This window comes from Euprymna scolopes, chromosome 15 (genome assembly GCF_053919585.1).
Source record: "Euprymna scolopes isolate OS-2025 chromosome 15, ASM5391958v1, whole genome shotgun sequence".
NCBI lineage: Eukaryota > Metazoa > Mollusca > Cephalopoda > Sepiida > Sepiolidae > Euprymna > Euprymna scolopes.
Window position 1 is genome coordinate 12,431,273 of NC_136496.1, and position 23,496 is coordinate 12,454,768.

The following is a 23,496-nucleotide window of genomic DNA, read 5'->3' on the forward strand; positions in this document are numbered from 1 at the left end:
TCATAAACACACATAAAAAAAAACTCCCATATATATCATCAAATACTATTTGCTGAAGCCTATTCTGTATATCTATAGCAGTTTCCTCATCTTTTAGCTTTATAACAAGGATGCTTGATGTTATCGGATCTCTGCTTTGGACTAATTATGAACCTCACGTCAGCACACACTAGATGAGTTGTCCAGAACTCCGCAGGTTGCGCCTGTGGATGATGATGGCATCATGGATCAAATGAAATTACTTGGATGGCGGATGCATCCACGTGTTCTTATTAGTGATGGGACAATGCCACTATTTTTCCTGATTCCATACTAAATTCCCGATTCTAATACAATTACCGATTCCGATTCTTCATAAATCTTTAAATGTTTAACTATAGAGTTATTATTTCCCGGTCTCCGTAAAAACACACGCTAAATGTGTAGATATTTTCGTCAAACGTAACAACAAACTTGTGGGTGATTATTTATAGATTTTTAGTTTTACTTTTTTTTTTTTTTTTTAATGAATATTTTATTTTTTTAAATTTTTTACATTCTACCAACAGTAGATTTTGTTTTAAACAAAATTAAATAAAATAAAAAAATAATTAAAAGAATCAGTAATTGTACAGTTTAATCAAGACATAAAAAAAATGAAAATACTGTACGTATCCATTTTGAACTGAAGATCTCAAAAAAAAATTTTCACTTCATTTGATCGAGTAGTTTTTTTTGTTTTTTTTTTGTTTTTTTTTTTACAGCGGAAAAAAATGTTTTTATGACAGCACGTTGAAGGTAGACATCTTTGAATTTTTTAAATTTTTGTTTGGATTTCTAGAAACGCCAAGGGTAGATAACTCAATTTGAAGCACCGGCATGCCCTCCTTATCTTTAATACTAGCTTTTCTTCCTAAAAATCGAACCTTTTGCTCGGTATCATAACAAATTGTTTTTTTGCTGTAAAAAAAAACTACTTGATGAAATTAAGTGAAATTTTTTTTTCCGAAGAACTTCATTCCATAATGGATACGTACAATATAAACTTTTTTTCTCGATATTTTCATTTTTTTAATGTCTTGATTAAACTGTACAAGTGCCAAAGAATCGTTTTTGGAATCGGAAAATATGCACAAAATTTTTGATTCCGATAACTGTTCCGATTCCCTCAAAAGTTTTGATTTTTTTTTTTTTCCGATTCCAATTAATTGTCCCAACACTAATTCTTATACTTTGGTTCAGATGAGAACGTGTTTTAGTTTTGATTCTATAATAATATATGCAAAATCTGCATAAATTAAAATATCGTATTTAAGCATATTTTAATGACTGGCCTATGCTGGATGTCTGTGCTAGCTTAGATAAATACTCTTGCAGTTTTAACAAAAGAATTACAATAATATCAGGGCGTCTCCATTTACGTTGAACATCCACAGAATGTCAACATATATTATATATGAAAAAGTCCGCTGTGGAATTTCCGCAGGTCTCACTAGTATATAATGAATTATGTAAGGATCTACTTCCAAACTTATATCTATTTTATGTATTTTCTTTATTTGTCAATATTTTTCAGCCGTTCAACACAAATCATCGAAACAAAAGACAAGTCATCGGTCGAAAAAAGTTGTCAGGAAGATAGTCCGAAGGAAACTGAAGCAACTACAGAACTTTTAAAGAATCCGACATTGAATGCCGTGTTGGCACAAGCATTGGCGACATCTACCCCGACACATGTAAATAGCGATCAGTCAAACAAGTCTCCTGATTTAACAGTGGCAGCCACTGATGCCCAGGGTAACATTGTATGCTTCTTACAACCATCATCAACTCCCACGTCGATTAAGACGGATACAGGGACTGCAACTCCTGAAACCCCACCCTCATCTGGCAGAGGTCGTGGTAGGGGCCAGAGAGGACGAGGCAGGGGTGCTCAGAAAAGCACAGTCTCCCCTGTAACTCCAGGAACTGACCGAGAAGGCACAAAGGCTGTTAGCAAAAGTAGGGGAGCAACACCCACAGGAAGAGTAAGTTATTCATCCTCATTTATTTCATCCTTTACACAAATGTTGTGTGTGTGTGTCCCCTCTTCTCACTAAAATGTCCTGGTCACTCCTAGGGAAGGTGGTCACATCCATTGACCAAATGGAAATACAATCTTTCCTTGTCGATTCTATCTCTTTTGTTGTTGTTGTTGTTCAGAATTTTCTCTAGATTAAAAAAATAAGTAAAGAAAAATCTGTATGATATATGTGCACCAGATGAAACGAAAATATCATATTCCAAAATTCATATTAAATTGATTAAATACTTACATTTTTAATTAGTGAGGCAGATTGCTTAAACAATCTTTCACTTGCAACAAAATTGAAATTTGTCAGGTTTGCTTCTGCAACCATCTTGAATTTTCTGATGGCTAACGTTCTTTTCTTAAAATGTATGTTCTGAATCTCATTTGTGCCAATTTTGGTGCTTGTATCACTAAGTGAAAGGTTTTTATGGAATATTGAGATAACCTGCACCACTAAAATAAGACATTGTATGAGTATTCAGGGAGTGACTGGCTTCCAGCCATTTTTAAAAATATGAGAAACAAAGAGATAACTCAACAATAATTCATACTAGATTTATCTTGTAATGCCAATGAAGTTCCATTAATTGCTTAAAATTTGATTTTTTTTTTTTTTAATAAAAATAAAACTACTTTATCAACTTACATATGTTTTGGCATATAATATTTTCGTTTCATCAAAATACAGATTTTTTTTTTTTTTTTTTTTTTTTTTTTTTAATGTAGGGAGAATTCTGGACATTTTTTTTTGCCAACCCTATTTCCCAAATCTATCGAATGCTCAAACTGTCTATCCAGTTGTGATCTTCCCCTTATATTAACAAACAAAAATCTGTATAGTGTACGTATCCGCGACTGAAAGAAAATTTCTTCCAAAATTCATGTAAGTTTTTTATTTCTAAGAAAATCATTTTTAAACGGATTTGAGTTTTTCCATTGTCTTCATATTAAGAATGGCTTTAAAAAATTTCACGTTTTTAATTATTTAGAGTCCTCTCTTGTTTACGACCTATTTTAAAGATCGCGTTGTGATATCGTCGCAGTTTGCTTAGCCACAATATTTCAGTAAGACTACTTGATCAATTTACATGATTTTTGGTGTACGATATTTTCATGTAAATTGCAATGGTATGTGAATAAACATGAAAGTTTGGTGGCTTGTCTGGCGTTGGTCGTTCACATCAAGATCTGTGTTGCAACTATCAAGGAGGACTTCAAAGCTTGTCAACTTTATGAGAGGGATACCATGGATCAAACTAAAAGCAGAAATGCGTCCATGCAGAAAAAATAGAACCGATCAACATTCACCAGCGCCTGTTGAACATTTACAAAGCTGATGCAGTGAGTGTCAGCACTTAGAAGATGGGTTCATAGATTTCAGAGTGGTGACAGATGTGATTGACAAAAAGCGCTCTTCACTTTTACGACTAAGGCATCAAAATAGGCTATCAAAAAGTGCATTAAGAATGGTGGTGACTACATAGAAAAATAAATTCTAGAGAACAAAAGATCACTCGTTTTAATGGTACCACTCCTGTCTTTGTAGCTCTTTAATGTTATAGTATTTGAGTTAAAAAAAAATAAATAAAGGCCTTACTTTTGGAACAATGCTCATAATTTAAATTTTGGGTACTTGTACAGTTTAATCAAGACGTTAAAAAATGAAAATTTTGGAAAAAAGGTTATATTGTACATATCTGTTATGGAACGAAGTTATCAAAAAAAAAAAAATTTCACTTAATTTCATCAGTTTTTATTTATTTATTTTCTTTTTTTACAGCGAAAAAATTTGTTATGAGACCAAGCAAAAGGTTTCATTTTTAGGAAGAAAAGTAGTATTAAAGATGGGAGGGAGTGTCGGAGCTTTAAACTGAGTTATCTCCCCGTGGCATGTTCCAAAAATTCCAAGATGGCTACCTTCAACACGCTGTCATAAAAACGTGTTTTTCCGCTGTAAAAAAAATCTACTCGATCAAATTAAGTATAATTTATTTTCAGAGATCTTCAGTCCAAAACAGATACGCACCATATAACCCTTTTTCAATATTTTCATTTTTTAATGTCTTGATTAAACTGCACAAGTACCAAATTTTGAATGAAGTGGCGTATGGTAAATTTTCAATTGGCTCAGCTCTTAGATTAACAGCTATACTGTGACGGCATAGTACACGTTTACTTGGCATGTTATTCTTTGTACCAGTCTTGATAATCAGGCCAACATTGGCGATTTTGCTGTCAGGCTGAGATATGATCCCATGAGGTTCACTTTCCCAGGCATTACCTTCTCTCTAAAAAGAGGGTTAGTTTATTGCTAATTGCCTAAGGCGCTCCTACTGAAGAATACAGAGAGGGCTGCTCAAACTTTCTTTTGTAAACCAGAGTGCACTTAACCTAGTGTCCTGATTTTTTAGTCTCCTGACAAAGGATTGGACCTAATAATTCATTCCTATTTGTCCGTTTGCACTTTTCTCAATAACTGTGCCTCGGATTTTTAAAAAAGTTTGCACAAACATTAGTCATGGTGAAAGTAAATTTTTGAACAGATTTTCTGAGATACCTCCGGTTTCCCTCCTAAATTGCCACCAAATCTTTCATCCATTCATTTGTTTGCAATTTTCTTAATACCACGCCTTGATTTTTAAAAAAAATTTGCACAAATATTAGTCATGGTAAAAGTAAAGTTTTCACTTGTGGAACGGGACCTCGAGTGCTCGGCTTTTATTTATTTTTTATATAAATCTCACCTAATCTTATGTGAAACTTTCTTGCAGTGAAGGGAAACAAATGGACAAATTTACTTTATATATAGTGATTCCGAGATGTGTGAAAAAAAGAATCAAGCGTGCTCAATCACAGGAGCAACTACATATAAAGAAGGTTTCAGGACAGGTAGACCCCTTCGTAGATCTGTTTTTTTTCAAAACTAGGCCAAGTCTTATTATGAAAGCCCAGTTGCCTAAATCCTTTAACATCTGTAATTGTGCTTATATATTTATATATATCTATGAAAGTGATAAGGTATGTGTGTCTGAGGACACTTCTCAACCTATATATTCAACAGATTTTTGATCTACACACTTGATGTTTGGTATATAGGGCATTCAAATAGGTGGAAAACTTTTTAATCGGTTTTCATCTGGAAAAAAGGGCTGCTAAGTGGTAAAAGCTGAAAAATTGGTATGGGGAGGTGGGGGAGTCATCAGATTTGATTTGCTTGCTATTTCATGAATGCGCATGCGTGAATCGTTAACATGACAGCTTATTTTTGTTAAGAATAAGTAGGTTTGAAAACACTTTTTAAAGATCGCATCAAGTTAGCCTAATGGTTACTGTACTTTACTCACTGTCTCAAGGTTTTGGTTTCTATCTCAGCTCGAGTATTGTTTTTTTACTTACAAGAAGTGAACTGTTTAGAAGAAACAATACTCGCATGCACATTTCTCGATTTCTTCCATTTTTTTTTTTTTTTTACTTCATATTTTTAAAGGAATTTAACATTGCATTTAATGCAGGCAACGCCAGATACATTTACTTTCTCTTGCCTTGTTAAGTTTTGTATAAACTAATATATTATATAAAAGGCAGTTATCTATGTGTTTATATGCTTCTATATTCAGCTAAAAGTAAAAAACTACTAACGAAAGACCCAAAAAAGATTTTCTTGATCAGCATTCATATTTACACCCTCAACTGAAGTTTTCTTCATGGGGTGTGTGGGGGGGGGGGTCGCTTTTTTTTTTTCCACCGATATTTTAACAAGTCATCATCTTTTTGATTAACTATGCTTAATTGCAATGTTCCGATGGAGACATCACATTTTTTTTTTTTTTTTAACCGTTTTCTTCTCCGTATTACATGTTCGAGCCTGCCTACTTGCCTACTATTACTTTTTTTTTTACACCTCTGCCTACTGTTGTTTTGATTCCCCTCCACCCCCGGGGTTCCTACCACACCACCCGGGCAACCCCGCTACTGTTATATATTATTTAATTGGAATTCATTATTGAGATGAGTATTATTTATTAATTTATTTATTTTTATTGCGGACTATTATCCTCATCTTTTCTTAGTTGTTTCACGACGTTTCGGCCAACTATTCCTCTGGCCTTCGTCAGGTGGTAACCGCGACGGATAGGAACTCTGAATCTTCTTACTGCATTCACTGCAATTACTGCCTTCCGTTGTTGTTGTTATTGTTGTTGTCTCACCATATTTTGGCCAAGTAAGCCTCTGGCCGGCTTTGGGTAAGATTGAAACCGCTATCTTCAGACAATTCTCACCTGGAACCATAGAGATTCAACGTCTCTATCAACTGCGCCACGGGCCCCAAAGGGGGCGATCAAGGTTGACTTTTTTGGTCTTCGAAATTAATGTTTATTTATTATCTGATCTTCCATGGTCGGGTCCGTACCGAATGGTATATATTATTTTAATTGGAATTCATTATTGAGATGAGTATTTTTTATTCATTTTTTTTATTTATTGCGGACTATTATCCTCATCCAGAGGCTTACTTGGCCAAAACATTGTGAGATGACAGCTACAGAAGGCAGTAATTGCAGTGAATGCAGGCAGGAGATTCAGAGTTCCTATCCGTCGCGGTTACCACCTGACGAAAGCCAGAGGAATAGTTTCCCGCTACTGTTGTTTTAAACCCCACCCTCGCGGGGGTCCTTACTACACCACCTAAACGCCAGGCACCCCCACTAGTCTTCTGTTATATAAAGCTCAAATGTCGGTTAGTGTACATGTTTGTATATCTGCTAAAAACTTTTCTCAACTGCACCAAACTAAAAGAATGATGTCTCGGATGAATAATATGTGAGAATTAGAAAAAAAAAACGGTTAAGTATTTCATATAAAAATTGGTGTTTGAAACAGGGAGGGTCTGAAAAATTGTTCCTTGATAGCAGCTTAGACAACTACGCATGTGCGTATGGCATTCTTTCTTGAATTGTTTTAAATTAAAAAAAAAACATGTTAGTTCGCTGACGGCATCGTGGAACAGTGGATATTGAAGCCGCATCGTAAGCTCCAGGTTTCATGTTCGTGCGCATGTAATGGTTCTTTTTTTTTTTCTTCTTTTTTTTTTTAAGTTTTAACATTTAAACAGTGTTATTTAAACAGTTATTTATGTGATTTTTTTCGTTTATATTCCTGTTTTTATCTCTCTTATTTTTCCATGCTCTTTTTTTTACGTCTGGCCCTTGCTCAATATCCTTACTACACCACCTCTTCACACCTGGACAACGCCGGGTATCCCAGCTAGTAACTTAATGTGTATGAATAAAATCTTAAAATATTTTACTTTTTTTTTTTTTTTTTTTTTTTTTCTAGGGTCGTGGTCGAGGCAGAGGTGTGTGTAGCAATACCCCCGGAGGCAAAAAGAAAGTAGAGGATGTCCCGGAAACAGAAGAATCGGACAGTGTCACAAACACTGACCAGCCCACCACAAAGGTGTTGATGCCTGATACACTGCTTGCTGGTCGTCCGAAACGCCGTTCAATCAAAAACAGGCGGTATCAAAATGATTCCGACTCTGACTCTGAACTAGAAAAATCCAAAGCAAGGAAAGTAGGTCGTCCAGCTCGTAAGAACCCTAAGAAAGATGACCAGCCTACCCCTAAGGGTGCAAGCAAGCTTAACACTTCTAAAGAATCGTTAAATAGCAAACAACCAAAGATGAAGAAGATCGGTCGAGGTGGTAAAAAAACGTCTGCTAAGGTTGCTGCAGGTCAGCTTGCTCTGGCTCTGGATGATTCTGATGCTATTTCTGCCACAGATGTCTCCATTAATTATAATCTTGTGTCTCCTCCTCTTCCTCCTCCTGTTGAGTGTCCGCAAGAAGAGCCGAAACAGACTGATGTGAATAATGCCACTCCCAAATCCAAGATAATTGTATCAAGTTCTTTGGAAAAATCAGAAGATGCCAATAGCAGGAAGAAAGTGGACAATTTTGTAAAAGCTTCAAAATCTTTACTTGGTGACACCTCGGAATCTTTACTTGCTGATGTTTCAAAACCTTTGCTTCATGCCACCTCCGAACCTTTGCTTGGCGTCACCTCCGAACCTTTGCTTGGTACCACCTCAGAACCCTTGCTTGGTACCGCCTCAGAATCCTTGCTTGGTGCCGCCTCAGAACCCTTGCTTGGTGTCGCCTCAGAACCCTTGCTTGGTGTCGCCTCAGAACCCTTGCTTGGTGCCGCCTCAGAACCCTTGCTTGGTGCCGCCTCGGAATCCTTGCTTGGTGCCGCCTCGGAATCCTTGCTTGGTGCCGCCTCGGAACCCTTGCTTGGTGCCGCCTCGGAACCCTTGCTTGGTGCCGCCTTGGAACCCTTGCTTGGTAACACTTCGGAACCCTTGCTTGGTGACACTTCGGAACCCTTGCTTGATGACACTTCGGAACCCTTGCTTGGTATCGCTTCAGAACCCTTGCTTGGTGTCACTTCAGAACACTTGCTTGGTGATTCTTCAGAGCACTTGCTTGATGATTCTTCGGAACCCTTGCTTAGTGCTGCTTCAGAACCTTTGCTCGGTGATGCTTCGGAATCCTTGCTTGGTGATGCTTCAAAATCTTTACTTGATGTCACTGCAGAATCATTAAATGATTCAAAAATTGATTCCACCAGTAGTGAAGAATCCACGTTAAGTAGTTTAATTAAGAAGTCAGTTGGAGTAAATAAGAAGAAAGCTGCAACCGGCATCAAGAAATTGGCAAAACAAGAGACTGTAGGTGTTGGTAAAAGCAAAAAAATTAAGGCTAAGGGTGTACCTGTGGGCAAGGCTAAAGTTATACCTGTTGGAAAGGCCAAGGCTGCACTCATGGGGAAGGCCAAAGCTGGACAAGTAGGGAAAGCCAAAGCTGGACCTGTAGGGAAGGTCAAGACTGCATCTGTTGGGAAGGTCAAGACTGCACCCGTGGGGAAGGTCAAGACTGCACCTGTGGGGAAGGTCAAGACTGCACCTGTGGGGAAGGTCAAGACTGCACTACCCGTTGGGAAGGTCAAGACTGCACCTGTGGGGAAGGTCAAGACTGCACCCTTGGGGAAGGTCAAGGCTGCACCCCTGGGGAAAGCTAAGGCTAAGGCTGCACCTGTGGGGAAAACTAAGGCTGTATCACTTAGCAAAACTAAGGCTGTACCTGTTGGTAAAAATAAAACTGTGCCTGTCAACAAGACCAAAGTTGTACCTGTTGGCAAGACCAAGGTCGTACCTGTTGGCAAGATGAAAGCTGTGTCTGTGAGCAAGTCCGATGATGATTCTGACCTATCACTGGCGGTATCAGTTCCTTCCCGCATGATGAAAAAGAAGAAAGTGAAAGGAAAAGAGGCCGTGATGCCAGGAGGAGAGGGTAAAAAGAAGAAAAAGAAAAAGAAGGAATTGACGTCGACGAAAGCAGTTGTGGCAGTGGGAGATAAAAAGAAGAAGAAGAAAAAGAAAGCTGAAGAGGTTCCCGAGAAGAAGAAAGTTAGGAAAGAGAAGGAGGAGGAGGAGGAGGAGGAAATAAAAGGAAAAGATAAGGAGAAGGAAGAAAAGACCAAAGTGGATCTGGCCAAGCAGGTTCCCCTGATGAAGACAGGACGACCAAAACGACAGGCAAGGATTCGCAAAGAGGAGCGTGAGAAGGCAGCGAAAGCCAACGAGATGGAAGCAAAAAAGAAGAAAAGTATGAAGCGGAAGAAGAGTTTGTCAATGGATGATGATGATGATGACGACGACGAAGATGACGATATTGATGATGATGATGACTATGATGAAGCAGAGGATGAAGATGATGATGATTACGATGAGGACGAAGTTCCATTACAACGTCTGAAAAAGCAACACTCTACTCCCAAAGCAAAGGTATGTATACTAATGTAAAGTTTAAAATTAATATGCAAATAGATATTCATAAAATGTTGCAAAAGTATAAAGTTGGGGCGCGAATAATACACGGTTCGCACAGTCTTGAAAAGTCCCTGAATTTTGACTTTTGCCTTTCAAAAGCCTTTATTTCTATTATTTCCTTGGAAAATTCTTGAAAATCGGCAGTCTTCATGTCTCGTGAAAATTTGTGTTGAAATATTAAAAATAAAATCAAAATACTATTTTTTTTTTTTTTTCTTTTTTTTAAATATTAATAAAAATACCATTAAAATAATTTTTTAAATATCGAAAATAAAATCAAAAAACATTATTCTGAAATTGGATCGTATTATTGTGGATACAAGAGTTACATCCTTTTAACACAAAACTACTTGATGTTTTCCAGATAATAACATAGTCTTAAGAGAGGGGAGGGTTCAAATCGCATAGTCTTAAGAGAAGGGGAGGGTGCAAATCTCTCTCTTTATTTTGCTCTCATTTATAATTTAATTTGTGGAGAGGGCACAAAGGGAGGGAAGAGTGGCGTCCACCACAATTAAAAAGCCCCCCCCCCCCCCATTTTTTTTCTTTGCATGGGCGGTTCTCTCTAATGCAACAAAAAAAAAAAAACAAAAACAAAATTGTGATAATTGAAAGCAAGGCTAGCTGGGCCCCAAAAAAAACAATGCCCCCCCCCTCCCCCCCCCCCCCCCAAAAAAAAAAACAATGACTAGACAGCAGCCATAATGGTGGGGAATTTAAAAGCCGTAAAGAAAGTTAATATTATAGATGAAACAAAAAGCATTTAAAACTACTTTAAAATACCAAAAAAAAAAAAGACGCAGGTAGCTTACAAAGTAACATTTGTTGTATATTTATTTTTGCCACTTTTTTAATCTTTGTGGATTGTAAAATGAATCTAAAATTTTGTTTTGAAAACTTGAATTTTGTTTGGAGAATGCCTTGAAAATGGACATTGAAAATCTGTACGAACCCTGCAATATGTGGAGCAAATGTTAACGCAATCTTATCAATAAACTCTCTTTTTATCATAAAACGGTTTTCTTTCTCTCCTCGTCGATCTTCCTGCTAATTTTTATTTTTCCACATTTCTTTTATGCCTGTTTCATTTTTTTTGACTGGATGCTTTTTGATTGTTTGTCCATTTTTATTTTTGTGTCTTATTTTAAACACTTTTATTTTTAACACTGTGTCTTTTATTTTTAACACTGTGTCTTTTATTTTTAACACTGTGTCTTTTATTTTTAACACTGTGCCTTTTATTTTTAACACTCTTTTTTATCTCTGCATCTTTTATCTGTTTTTTATCTGTTATTTTATCTCTTCTGTGCCCTTTTTTATCTCTTCTGCGCCCTTTTTTATCTCTTCTGTGCCCTTTTTATCTCTTCTGTGCCCTTTTTTATCTCTTCTCTGCCTTTTTATCTCTTCTCTGCCTTTTTATCTCTTCTCTGCCCTTTTTATCTCTTCTCTACCCTTTTTATCTCTTCTCTGCCCTTTTTATATCTTTTCTGTGCCCTTTTTATATCTTTCTTGTGCCCTATTTATCTCTTCTATCTTTTTATGTGTCTTTTTATCTCTTCTGTGCCCATTTTATCCATTCTGTCTTTTTTTTTAAAATCCCTTCTGTGTCTGTTTTTATCTCTTTTTTTTATCCTTATCTTTTTCTTTTATCTTTTTTTTTTAAGGTGTGTGTGTATTTCTCTCTCTCTCTCTCTCTCTCTCTCTCTCTCTCTCTCTCTCTCTCTCTCTCTCTCTTTTTGGCTTATCCTTTTTGATTTTTACTGTGTTTTCTTTTATTGTTACTTTTGCTTGTTTTCTTTTTATTGTTGTTTTCGGTTTATTGTTATTTTTGTTTATTTTTTATTGTTATTTTCGTTCGTTTTGTTTTTGTGTTTTTGGTCCGTTTTCTTTTTTATTTGTGTTTTTGGTCTGTTTTCTTTGTTTATTTTTAATCTGTTTTCAATTTTGTGTATTTTTGGTCTGTTTTCATTTTTTGTGTATTTTTGGTCTGTTTTCATTTTTTGTGTATTTTTGGTCTGTTTTCATTTTTTGTGTATTTTTGGTCTGTTTTCATTTTTTGTGTATTTTTGGTCTGTTTTCATTTTTTGTGTATTTTTGGTCTGTTTTCATTTTTTGTGTATTTTTGGTCTGTTTTCTTTTTATTGTTATTTTTGTTTGCTTAATTTTTATTGTTATTTTCGTTCATTTTCTTTTTATTGTTATTTTCATTCATTTTCTTTTTATTGTCGTTTTTGGTCTGTTTTCTTTGTTTTTGTTTTTGGTCTGTTTTCTTTGTTTTTGTTTTTGGTCTGTTTTCTTTTTTGGGTTTTTTGGTCTGTTTTCTTTTTTGTGTATTTTTGGTCTGTTTTCTTTTTTGTGTATTTTTGGTCTGTTTTCTTTTTTGTGTATTTTTGGTCTGTTTTCTTTTTTGTGTATTTTTGGTCTGTTTTCTTTTTTGTGTATTTTTGTTTGCTTAATTTTTATTGTTATTTTTGTTTGCTTAATTTTTATTGTTATTTTTGTTTGCTTAATTTTTATTGTTATTTTTGTTTGCTTAATTTTTATTGTTATTTTTGTTTGCTTAATTTTTATTGTTATTTTTGTTTGCTTAATTTTTATTGTTATTTTTGTTTGCTTAATTTTTATTGTTATTTTTGTTTGCTTAATTTTTATTGTTATTTTTGTTTGCTTAATTTTTATTGTTATTTTTGTTTGCTTAATTTTTATTGTTATTTTCGTTCATTTTCTTTTTATTGTTATTTTCGTTCATTTTCTTTTTATTGTTATTTTCGTTCATTTTCTTTTTATTGTTATTTTCGTTCATTTTCTTTTTATTGTTATTTTCGTTCATTTTCTTTTTATTGTTATTTTTGGTCTGTTTTCTTTTTTTTTGTTTTTGGTCTGTTTTCTTTTTTTTTGTTTTTGGTCTGTTTTCTTTTTTTTTGTTTTTGGTCTGTTTTCTTTTTTTTTGTTTTTGGTCTGTTTTCTCTTTTTAGGTTTTTTGTCTGTTTTCTTTTTTTTGTTTTTGGTCTGTTTTCTTTTTTTTTGTTTTTTGTCTGTTTTCTTTTTTTGTTTTTTGTCTGTTTTTTTTTGTTTTTGGTCTGTTTTCTTTGTTTTTGTTTTTGGTCTGTTTTCTTTTTTGTGTATTTTTAGTCTGTTTTCTTTTTTTTTGTTTTTGGTCTGTTTTCTTTTTTTGTTTTTGGTCTGTTTTCTTTTTTTAGGTTTTTTGTCTGTTTTCTTTTTTTGTTTTTGGTTTGTTTTCTTTTTTTAGGTTTTTTGTCTGTTTTCTTTTTTGGGGTTTTTTGTCTGTTTTCTTTTTTTGTGTATTTTTGGTCTGTTTTCTTGTGTATTTTTGGTCTGTTTTTTTTTTTTTTTTGCATTTGTGGTCTGTTCTTTGTGTTTTTCGTTTATTTTTGTGTTTTTCGTTTGTTTTCTATTTCGTGTTTTTTCTCTATTTTTTTTGTTTTTTTTGTGTGTTTTTTTTTTTTTTGTTTTTTGTATTTTTGGTCTGTTTTCTATTTTTTGTATTTTTGGTCTGTTTTCTATTTTTTTGTGTTTTTGGTCTGTTTTCTATTTTTTGTGTTTTTGGTCTGTTTTCTATTTTTTGTGTTTTTGGTCTGTTTTCTATTTTTTGTGTTTTTGGTCTGTTTTCTTTTTGTGTATTCGGTCTGTTCAATTTTTTTTGTGTGTTTTTGGTTTGTTTCCTTTCTTTTTGGTTTGTTTTGTATATTTTGTTTGTGTCTTTGTCTATTTCTTTTTTTTCTTGTCAAGCCCAGAACCTTTTTTTCTTACTTTTTATATTTCATAATTTCATTCAATTTTTGAGGTGGAATCAAATGATGTACCCAGCATTAATTATATGATAGCATGTCTAAGTAAAAGAGACATTTAGGTATTTGTTCAGTTTAATCAAAACATTGAAAAATGAAAATATTGAAAAAAAAAAAAAATATATTGTATGTACCTGTTATGGAATTAAGTTCTCATAAAAAAATTTCACTTAAGTTGATCATTTAGTTTGTTTTTTTACAGAGGAAAATCAAACTTCAATGAGATTGATCATCTCGTGGCCATCTTACCTGTTTCACGGCCGAGGAGGGGGATGGATTTAAACGAACAGGGGATTGAAAAAAGGACATAGAAACTCTGTAAAATAAGTGAAAAAACTAAACTATTTATGTAGGCATTTTTTCTACCCATGTTTCAAAATAATTTCATCAAATTTTGACAAACTTTAAGTGGAGTTATCTCCCTTAGCACTCCTACTCCTACTCCTCCTCCTCCTCCTCCCCCCATCAATGAAATAGGTATAGCCATGATACAATCGTTTTCATTAAAATTTGATTTTCCTCTGTAAAAAAAAAAAAAAAAATACTTGATCAAATTAAGTGAATTTTTTTTTTTTCTTAAGAAAACTTAATTCGATAATGGGTACATACAATATATATATGTTTTCATTTTTTAATGTTTGGATTAAACTGAACAAATACCTAAATGTCTCTTTTACTTAAAAAAAAAGACAAAGAAAGAAGAAATAGACAAAGACACAAACAAAACATACAAAACAAACCAAAAAGAAAGAAAACAGACCAAAAACACAAAAAAAGAAAAAAGACCAAAAACATTTTTTTTTTTTTTTTTTTCAATATTTTCATTTTTTAATGTCTTGATTAAATTAACCAAGTACTGACATTTAATAGTTTTCATTAAATTTAACCCTACACTTGGAAAGAAGGAAAAAAAAAAAAAAAAAAAAAAAAAAAAAAAAAAAAAAAAAAAAAAAAAAAAAAAAAAAAACAACAATGTTTGGTGAATTCTAGGTCAGGAAGCCTGTATCTTCAGACACCTTGATCTGGCTGAAAGAATAAATAAGATGTTTCTTTAATCAGTAAGGGTTGATATGAACTGCTTGATTATCTTTAGTTATTTTGGAATAGTGTGATTTCTTGAGTGGAGAAAGGATTAGGATTTGAAACTAATATTTTAGAAGCAAACTATGAATGCAACTTATGATTTCCTTTTTTTTTTTTCCATTCATTCTGTTTCTCTTTTTGCTTTTCTTGTTAGAAGGTAAATATTTCAGAAGTTGGTACACCTCCACCTCCAAAGAAAACCCCAAAACATTCAAAGGTAAGAAATATACTACTTATTTCTGTTTATATAATTTCATATATATATACAATAAACTTATGTATAAATTTTCAATATTTTTCTTTTTTTTTTTTTTTTATTACATTTTCACCCCAAACAAGGCAAATTGCCACTTTGGTGTAGGGGGCGACTGTCAGGGGCAACAACTACTGGGGTACTATGTAGGGATTTGGACAGCAAGGTGTCGGTTCACGTTACACTTGAACTTCTGCACGTCAGTACTGTTGGGGAAGCAGGGACCTGGAATGGAATTCCAGAGTCTAGCGGTTCTGGGGAAGAAACTATTGGAGTAAAAAGATCTTTTACATCTAGGGATCTCTACAGTGTGGGGGTGGGATTTAGCAGCCTGTCGGGTTTGTCGAGGGTGCTCACGTCGTGGGGGCACAAGTGATTGCAGTTCGTCAGAGCATTCACCACTAAAATACTTGTAGAAAAGGCAGAGGGATGTAACACTTCGTCGATGGGACAGAGGCTGAAGCTTAGATGCCAGTTCAGGGCCTATCAGGTTTGCGACTCTCTTATTTACTTCAACAGTAAGTAGTGAGCTAGGTAGTAAGGCAGCATGAAAATAAATTTATAGCAATTAAATGTAGGGAAATCTCTTTTCCTCCCCGTTTCCTGTTTTCTTAATCATTTTGAATCCCCATAAACTGTCACTGTTTCATATTTTTTAGATGCAAGTATGATTAATTTCTTATTTGCCATTTTTTTTTCAATGCATTAACCTGCAAAATTTATTGTATATTTTACAAACCTTTTTCCTCTGAAAAGAATTGCATTTTTCGAAACTCCATGGAATAAGGTTTTTCTTGTTTATTTCTACTCCTTGTCAGAAAATTAAAAATTTGTATACTTTCCTTACAGGTTTATAAGGTTTTATTGAAAATTTTAATCAATTTTCAATAAGATTTTTTTTTTATTATTATATATATACTAGCAATTTAGCCTGGCTTTGCTTGGGCCCTATATACTGTTCATTACTTTATGTGCATATGTATATATATATATATTAAAAACATTGACTCATCTCCAGGTAACCTACATCTAAAATTTCAAATATTTAGACCCAAGATTGGCAGAGGAGTTTGGTAGAGTCTGCAAACGTCAACTCTTTCAACTTTGACCTCTTGGCAAATTTTCACTCAAAAACTGATTAAAACACTTCCTGCATGTCTGAATAACATGTCTGAATAAAATTTAAAATGTTTAGATCGAAAATTGGCTGAATAATTACTAGAAACTGCAAATGTCAAATCTTTTGAACTTTGACCCCTTGCCAAATTTTCGCCCAAAAATCGATTAAAAAGCTTGCCCTATGTCTGAATACACTTTATGTAAAATTTCAAGTGTTTAGAGCAAAAATTGGCTGAGTAATTTGGTAGTTATCACAGAGGTCAAATTTTTTTTAACTCTGACCCCAATTTTGACCCCTTAACATTTATTGTTTTAGGGCTCAAATCAAATTAAAAACTTTGATCCATGTCCAAGTAACTCACATTTAAAATTTCAAGTGTGTTTGGACCCAAAATTGTCAGAGGAGTTTGGTAGAATTTTCAAAGGTCAAATCGTTGAACTTTGACCCCTTGACAGCCAAATTTCTGGCCTAACAATGATTAAAAAGATTTTCTCAAATCTCAATACCCCTTATGTTAAATCTCGAGTCTGTAGACTGAAAATTGACAGTAGTTTGGTAGGGAAATGTACACACAGACAGACAAACACAAGTTCACTTTTATAAATATATAGATTTCTGAATGAATTAATTTATTTATGTATATATATATACAGAGAGAGAGAGAGAGCCATGTTATAAATCATTTTTAAGCATGTTTTTCGCTCAATTGAATCGTGTTATTTATTACTGTTTGTGTTTGATATTATGGGGGAAAAGCTAAATAAAAACAGCTTGTACCAAAAGTGAAATCAACACAGAAAAATAATAAAAATACTAATTTACTCATTACTAGGGGTTTGAAAAATATAAATGTTCGATGCGTGTCATGTTGGAGTCTTATTCTAAAAAAAAAAAAAAAAAAAAAAAAAGAAGAGCATTGGGAGGGAAAAAAAAAAATAAAATAAAATGCACACTGGGAGGGTTAATTAAAAAAAAAAAAATGAGCACTGGGAGGGTAAACAAAAAGGAATCTGACGCAAAAGCATTAACGTTTTTTATCACAAACTTTCCTAAAACTTTTAAAGGGTATTCATTTCTGAATAAAATAGCAATATTTTGAGCAGTGTTTTGGTTTTTAAAATTTGACAATTTTAATAGAACTACCTTAAAATCTGTAATTATCCAAAATGTTTTATGGTGCATGGGCATTGCTGATTAAATAAATGGTTCAGTTTTAAATTCCTAAATAATTATTAGGGCTGTGACAACAGCATATTCTTTTCATTGTTTTGACTCTTGAGTATATATCCGTTAATATCTTATATGTTTGTATATAGACTGATGTGATTCTCGGTTGATTGACAGTCTTACTGTGTTGGATATATACTTGAGAGTCAAAAGAATGAAAAGAATATTCTGTTGTCACAGCCCTAGTGATTATCAATTATGATCAAAAGTCACCTGAAGGTCAAAGAACACAGCATGTTCAAAATGGCTGCCATCAACTAACTACAACCACTATCTACGATTTCCCTTACTCTCTATCTGTGCCTAAATCTAAACGCAGATTCTATAAACAAAGCTTCTTTTCTAGAACTGTCCACCTGTGGAACACTGTTCCTCTGTCCTACTTTCTAGCTGAATACAACATGGTAGCCTTCAAATCCAATTTAAACAAGTTCTTGTTGAGCTATCCCCGTAAATAATCAAATTCTACCCAATCTACACCACACTGCCACCTTACATTCATTAATCCTTATCCTTGAGTGGCTTTTGGGCTTTAAGTAGTGACTCCCAAGTGGAAAAATAAATAAATAAATAAATAGCAATTGTTCATCTTGGGAGATATTTTGTAGACATGTTTTATTTGAGTCTAGAATTTATTTCCATTGATTTCATTTTTTTTATTTATTAATTTTTTTTTTTATTTAGAAAGTTTCTGCATTGCAAGCCAAAGTCGACCAAGTTGAGAAGGAACGGATTGAAGAAGAGCGGGCGAGACATGCAGCTGACAAAAAGGCCCGTGCCGAACAGAAGGCTCGTGCTGAAAAGGAAGCAAAGAAACTGAGAAAGATGCGCAAGTCTGAAGAGTCGTTGGATAAGACTATGATCGACCTCTTTAAACCGGATGGCATAATTGTGCATGACTCATCAGCGCTAGTCAAGAGGGATTCCGAGACAGAGATGCATGTAGACCATGCTAGCCACACCCTTCCTGAGAAACAAAGCAGTGCTCATGTGCAGCATAGCGGGGCTCATGTGCATCATAGTGGTGAAATTCCAACCACTAAGTCAGTCGAAGTCACAAATAAGACAACAGCTGCCTCTGCTCCAAATAGTAAGACGCCTATTAGCGTAACCAGTCCGACAACACATACACATAGCAAAACAGCCGTTAGTGTAACCAGTTCGACAACACATACACATAGCAAAACTGGCGTTAGCGTAACCAGTCCGACGTCTGCCTCAACTCATAGTAGAACGGCAATTAATATAAGTAGTCTTACACCAATTTTGTCGAAAATTGGTGACGATCCTCCCACGACAGCTGCATCTACCACTCGGAAGACAACTTCTGCAGTACCATTCCCTAAAATGCCAAAGAAACTAACTTTAACAACGACCCCTGTCAGTACCAAACTGGCTACATCATCTGTAGAAAGCACGGGAACTACTTCTTTGGATTCTGTTGCTACTGGTCAAACTACTACTGCTATTTCCTCTAGTAATGATAGATCCACAGCGCCCGTGGCTAATAGTGAAAGCAGTGTCAAGCAGAATGCAGAGTCATCCTCATCTGCTTCGATTGAGAAGAAGGTTCTTGGCGCTAAGGCTGATGGAGGTCATGTTGCAAAGAAGATTCCACCATTCTCATTAAAGAAACGCAACAGTTCTGCAGAGAAAAAAGTTGCAACGACCGGCAGCGAACCAGTTAAGGTGAAAGCGCAAACGACAGTCTCAAATGACAAGTTGGCACCTGAGAATGTATCGGTTTCTATTGGATGCCAAGCGGATGAAGACAGTGGTAGGTTTTATGTTATATTTTTTTATTTTCTCTTACCTTTTCTTCCTTGTTACCGCTTTCATTTGTCACCCCCTTCTCTGTGACCATCTCCTCTGCATTTCCTACTATTTCCTCTGTGACCACACCCTTTGCATTTTCTCTGTGACACCCCTTTTGCACTTCCTCTATGACTCCCCACCCCACCCCACCACTTGCTTTTCCTCTGTGACCCCCCCATCCCATCCCTTGCTTTTCCTCTGTAATACCCACCCATCCCATGCTTTTCCTCTGTGACCCCGTAATCCCATCTTATGCTTTTCCTCTGTGACCCCCTAATCCCATCTTATGCTTTTCCTCTGTGACCCCCTAATCCCATCTCATGCTTTTCCTCTGTGACCCCCTAATCCCATCTCATGCTTTTCCTCTGTGACCCCCTAATCCCATCTTATGCTTTTCCTCTGTGACCCCCTACTCCCATCTCATGCTTTTCCTCTGTGACCCCCTAATCCCATCTCATGCTTTTCCTCTGTGACCCCCTAATCCCATCTCATGCTGTTCCTCTGTGACCCCCTAATCCCATCCCATGCTTTTCCTCTGTGACCCCCACCCACCCCAATGTTTTTCCTCTGTGACCCCCACCCACCCCAATGTTTTTCCTCTGTGACACCCCTGTCCCATTGCATTTTCTCTGTGACCCTCCCTTCCTCCCTGACCTCCCAATGTTACCCCTCACCCATTTCTCAACTTTCTTTTTCTCCTTTCTTGTATTTCAATGGGAATTAGCAGGAGTGGGGCAGGGGGTGCATACTGTATAACAAGCCTGTTTTGATGATTTATAAATATGAGAAGGATCTATTTTCACAAAAGGTTTTACATTGAAGATTACATGGCCTTTTGGCTAAGATAATTTTTATTTTTGTACCTTTTCTCCACATTAAAAAATGCCCCTGGTGTCTAACTCTGTCCCGTGGGGAGGCACCACAAAAGGTTTTTTATCAATTTCAGATTTTTATTTTATTTTAAAGATCTTTTTTACTTAAAATGTTTTTTCTTTTTAATTTCAGATTTTTTTTTTATTTCTATTTTAAATATCTTATTTACTTAAAATGTTTGTTTTTTTTCCAGATTATGAGTATGCTAGTTGTACCGAGGAATCCGAGGATGCTAATCATCCGGAGACGAAGTTGCGTGGAAAAGCGTGTTCCATATGCCGTATGGTTCAGGACAATCAGTATGTTTTGCGTTTGCTTATTTGTGCACCACGCATTTTATGCAATCGAGTTTGACTGATTTTGCTTGTTCAGAATTTGCCTTTTATAAAAAAAAAAAAAAAAATTATATCATGGATGTTCTTGTGACAGAAAATATTGTACACTAAAAAGCACGTAATTTGATCCAGTAATTTTATTTTTCAATAAGAAAATCAAATTTTATGTTTAAGCGAACAGTAACAATATTGCAACAGCCATCTTGAAAACGAGAGATAACTCCGAATAATTCAAACTTGTAATCCATAATATAAATCTTACCTTTTTGTTTAAATGTATGTATGTCTCACAAAAACTTTCAACAGAGGTGACGGATTTTCACAAGATCAGTATCATTTTGAAGCTTGACCCTTCAGATGACAAATATTGAAAAATTGGCCAAAAACATTAATTCCTTTAACCTCAACTGGACACTTTTCTACAGGGAGGGGTCGCTTTTTTTGCCGATATTTTCCAAACTCATCGCCTCTTTTCGAATGTCTAGCCTTAATTTAAATCTATGTCACTTCTGGTTTGGCGATAGGTGCTACAACTAACGTGTCTATGTTTTTTTTTTTTGCCTACTAATACTTTTTTTTTTTTCACTCGCAATTTTCTTTCTTTTTTTTTTTTTTTTTGCTCAACAACTTTCTTTTCTGCCTTTGCGTCACGGATTTGAGCCTGTCTGGCTACTATAACTTTTGTTTTTTGCTCAACAGACATCTACAAACACCTGGGCAACACCGGGCATCCAGGCTAGTCTAATATATAAAAGGAAAATGTGTGTGTGTATGTTTGTATGTCTGCCAAAATCTTTTGACACATGCAATGAACACTGACAAAATTGGTATCGTTAGAAAGATTGATTTCTTGTACGATATCTGTAAAAATTGGCCAAAATGATTAACTCTGTGCTTGTCAACTAGGCTGTTTTTTGCAAGTAGGGGTCAGTTTTTATGCCAACATTTTTGCAAGTCATTCATGCCTAGCGATCTCAGCGTATGTTTAAAAGACGTTATTTCAAAGGCCTGTGATGTTGTAAGTGCACTGTGGGTGAGACAGCTAACGCGTTTGCTTTTTTCACCTTCTTTTTCTCTTTCGCGTTACAGGTTTGGGCCTGGCTACTGCGGCTATTTTTTTTTCCTTTTTTGCGCTCACAAGCGTCTTCACAGGTATTTCTTTGGAAGGGAGGGGGTGCTCAATAGTCTTACTACACATCCTCTCAACACCCGGGCAACGCTAGGTACCCATGCTAGTATTTTAGCAAGTCATGGAGACATTGGATGAGGTCAAATTCAATTAAAAATGATTTTTTCTTGAAAAATAAAACTACATAACCAATTTATGTGATTTTTGGAATGAGATATTTTAGTCATGACTATGTACAGATTATACATATTTTTCTTCATTTTTGCTTTTTAATATGGAGGAAATTTTTATAAAATATTGATTTTTGGTCCCCCGACAAAGAAGAGATTGGACCTAGTTATCCACTCCCGTTCGTCTATTCGCACTTTTCTCGATAACCACTCCTTGAATTCTTTTGAAATTTTGCACAAACATTAGTCATGGTGAAAGTAAATTTTTGTCAGAACAGATTTTCCAGGATAACTCTGGTTGCACCCCTAGGAGCCATTATAGGGGTAAATTTGCCTTCATATCGTTTATCTGTTTGCACTTTTCTCAATAACCATGCCTTGGATGTTTTTAAAATTTTGCATAAACATTAGTCGTGGTGGAAGTAAATTTTTCGCTCATAGAGGAGGGGGGCACATGCTCGGCTTTTCTTTTTTTTTTTCTTGTGTATGTGTGTTCCATAAGATAAAATTACATCCTTGCTGTAATATCTATGTGGCAAACATGACCAGGCTGAATCCAGGAGTTCAGATTTCCTTTGCTACAAGCATAAAATCGTCCATCTTTGCTTGTCATATAAGTTGAAAATTTAGAAAATGTCAAAATTATAATTTACAATTGCCGATCCAACTCACAAGTGATATGTCCCACGAAAAGGATATATATCGTTTGAAGTTGCTGAGTGGATCTTGCTTCACTTCGAGTAATAATCTGGTAAGTCGCTATACTGCACGAGTTGTAACGTAGCCGTTTTGTCGCAAATGGACAAAAAAATAAAACAGGAATATAAATAAATAAAATCTGGGTTGGCATTTTTTCTTTTCTTTGTTTTTTTTTTTTTTTTTTTTCCTTACATAGGTGTCAACACTTATCAAGACCCAGAGGCCACTTGAGGATGAGGGTTAATAGGTGTACATTAATCGATGGGATTATAGCGTAGTAAATTTTGTAAATTGGATTACTTAGGGGGATGGTTCATCAAGAACTTGTTTATGTTGGACTTGAAGATGACCAAATTGTAGTCAGCTGGAAAACAAGCAAATGGAAAAGAGTTCTGCAGGTGTGCAGTTCTAAGAAAGAAACTTTGTTCATGGAATCTATGTTTAGGTTTAGGCACAGATAAAGAGTGGGTGAAATTATTGATAGTGGTTTTGGCTATTACCGTTTTATTATCGTTATTTCCAACACCACTTGAAAAGTCTCTCGTTGCCACATGTTAATTTTAGCCCGCTACGCATTTCTCTTTCTCCTGACCGGCCACTTGGCACAGCCGACCCATTCTCGACCTCGCTATTTGCACGTACATTTTATTTGATGTTGAACTTTTTCTCTCTTGTGCACGTGCTGCATTTTTTCCTTCTGCTGCACACTACCTAATTTGCATGTGTGCTTTTTTTTTCTGCTGCTAATCTCTTCATAAGCCGCCGTCCTTCGCTGCTGCTGCTGCGGGCATTTTCCACGCACTCATATGCACTATATTACCGTGTCATAATCGAAGCTGGTGTTTCTAGTGTGAGACTTGCATACCTTTCCACATCTGTCTCAGGTGGCTATATTTATGGAGTAATCTTGCAAGAAGGAAAGACGGATTTTTTTTTTTTTTTTTTTTACAAGGAAGTCACCACTTATCAAGGCCCGGAGGCGGCCACTCGAAGATAATGGTTATTGCGTGTACAGTAATCAATGGGATAATATCGTAATAATC

General features: G+C 35.1%; 1 protein-coding gene across 1 annotated transcript in view; it reads left to right on the forward strand.

The window, feature by feature from the left end:
* The window catches only part of LOC145293726 (uncharacterized), a 179,153-nt gene that overhangs the window by 101,659 nt on the left and 53,998 nt on the right, over positions 1–23,496 (forward strand). The window contains exons 4-8 of the mRNA XM_080140176.1: positions 1,556–2,006; positions 7,388–9,895; positions 14,987–15,049; positions 18,117–19,209; positions 20,314–20,419. Of these exons, the coding sequence (XP_079996302.1) occupies positions 1,556–2,006; positions 7,388–9,895; positions 14,987–15,049; positions 18,117–19,209; positions 20,314–20,419 (4,221 nt within the window). The remainder of the gene's footprint in view (positions 1–1,555; positions 2,007–7,387; positions 9,896–14,986; positions 15,050–18,116; positions 19,210–20,313; positions 20,420–23,496) is intronic.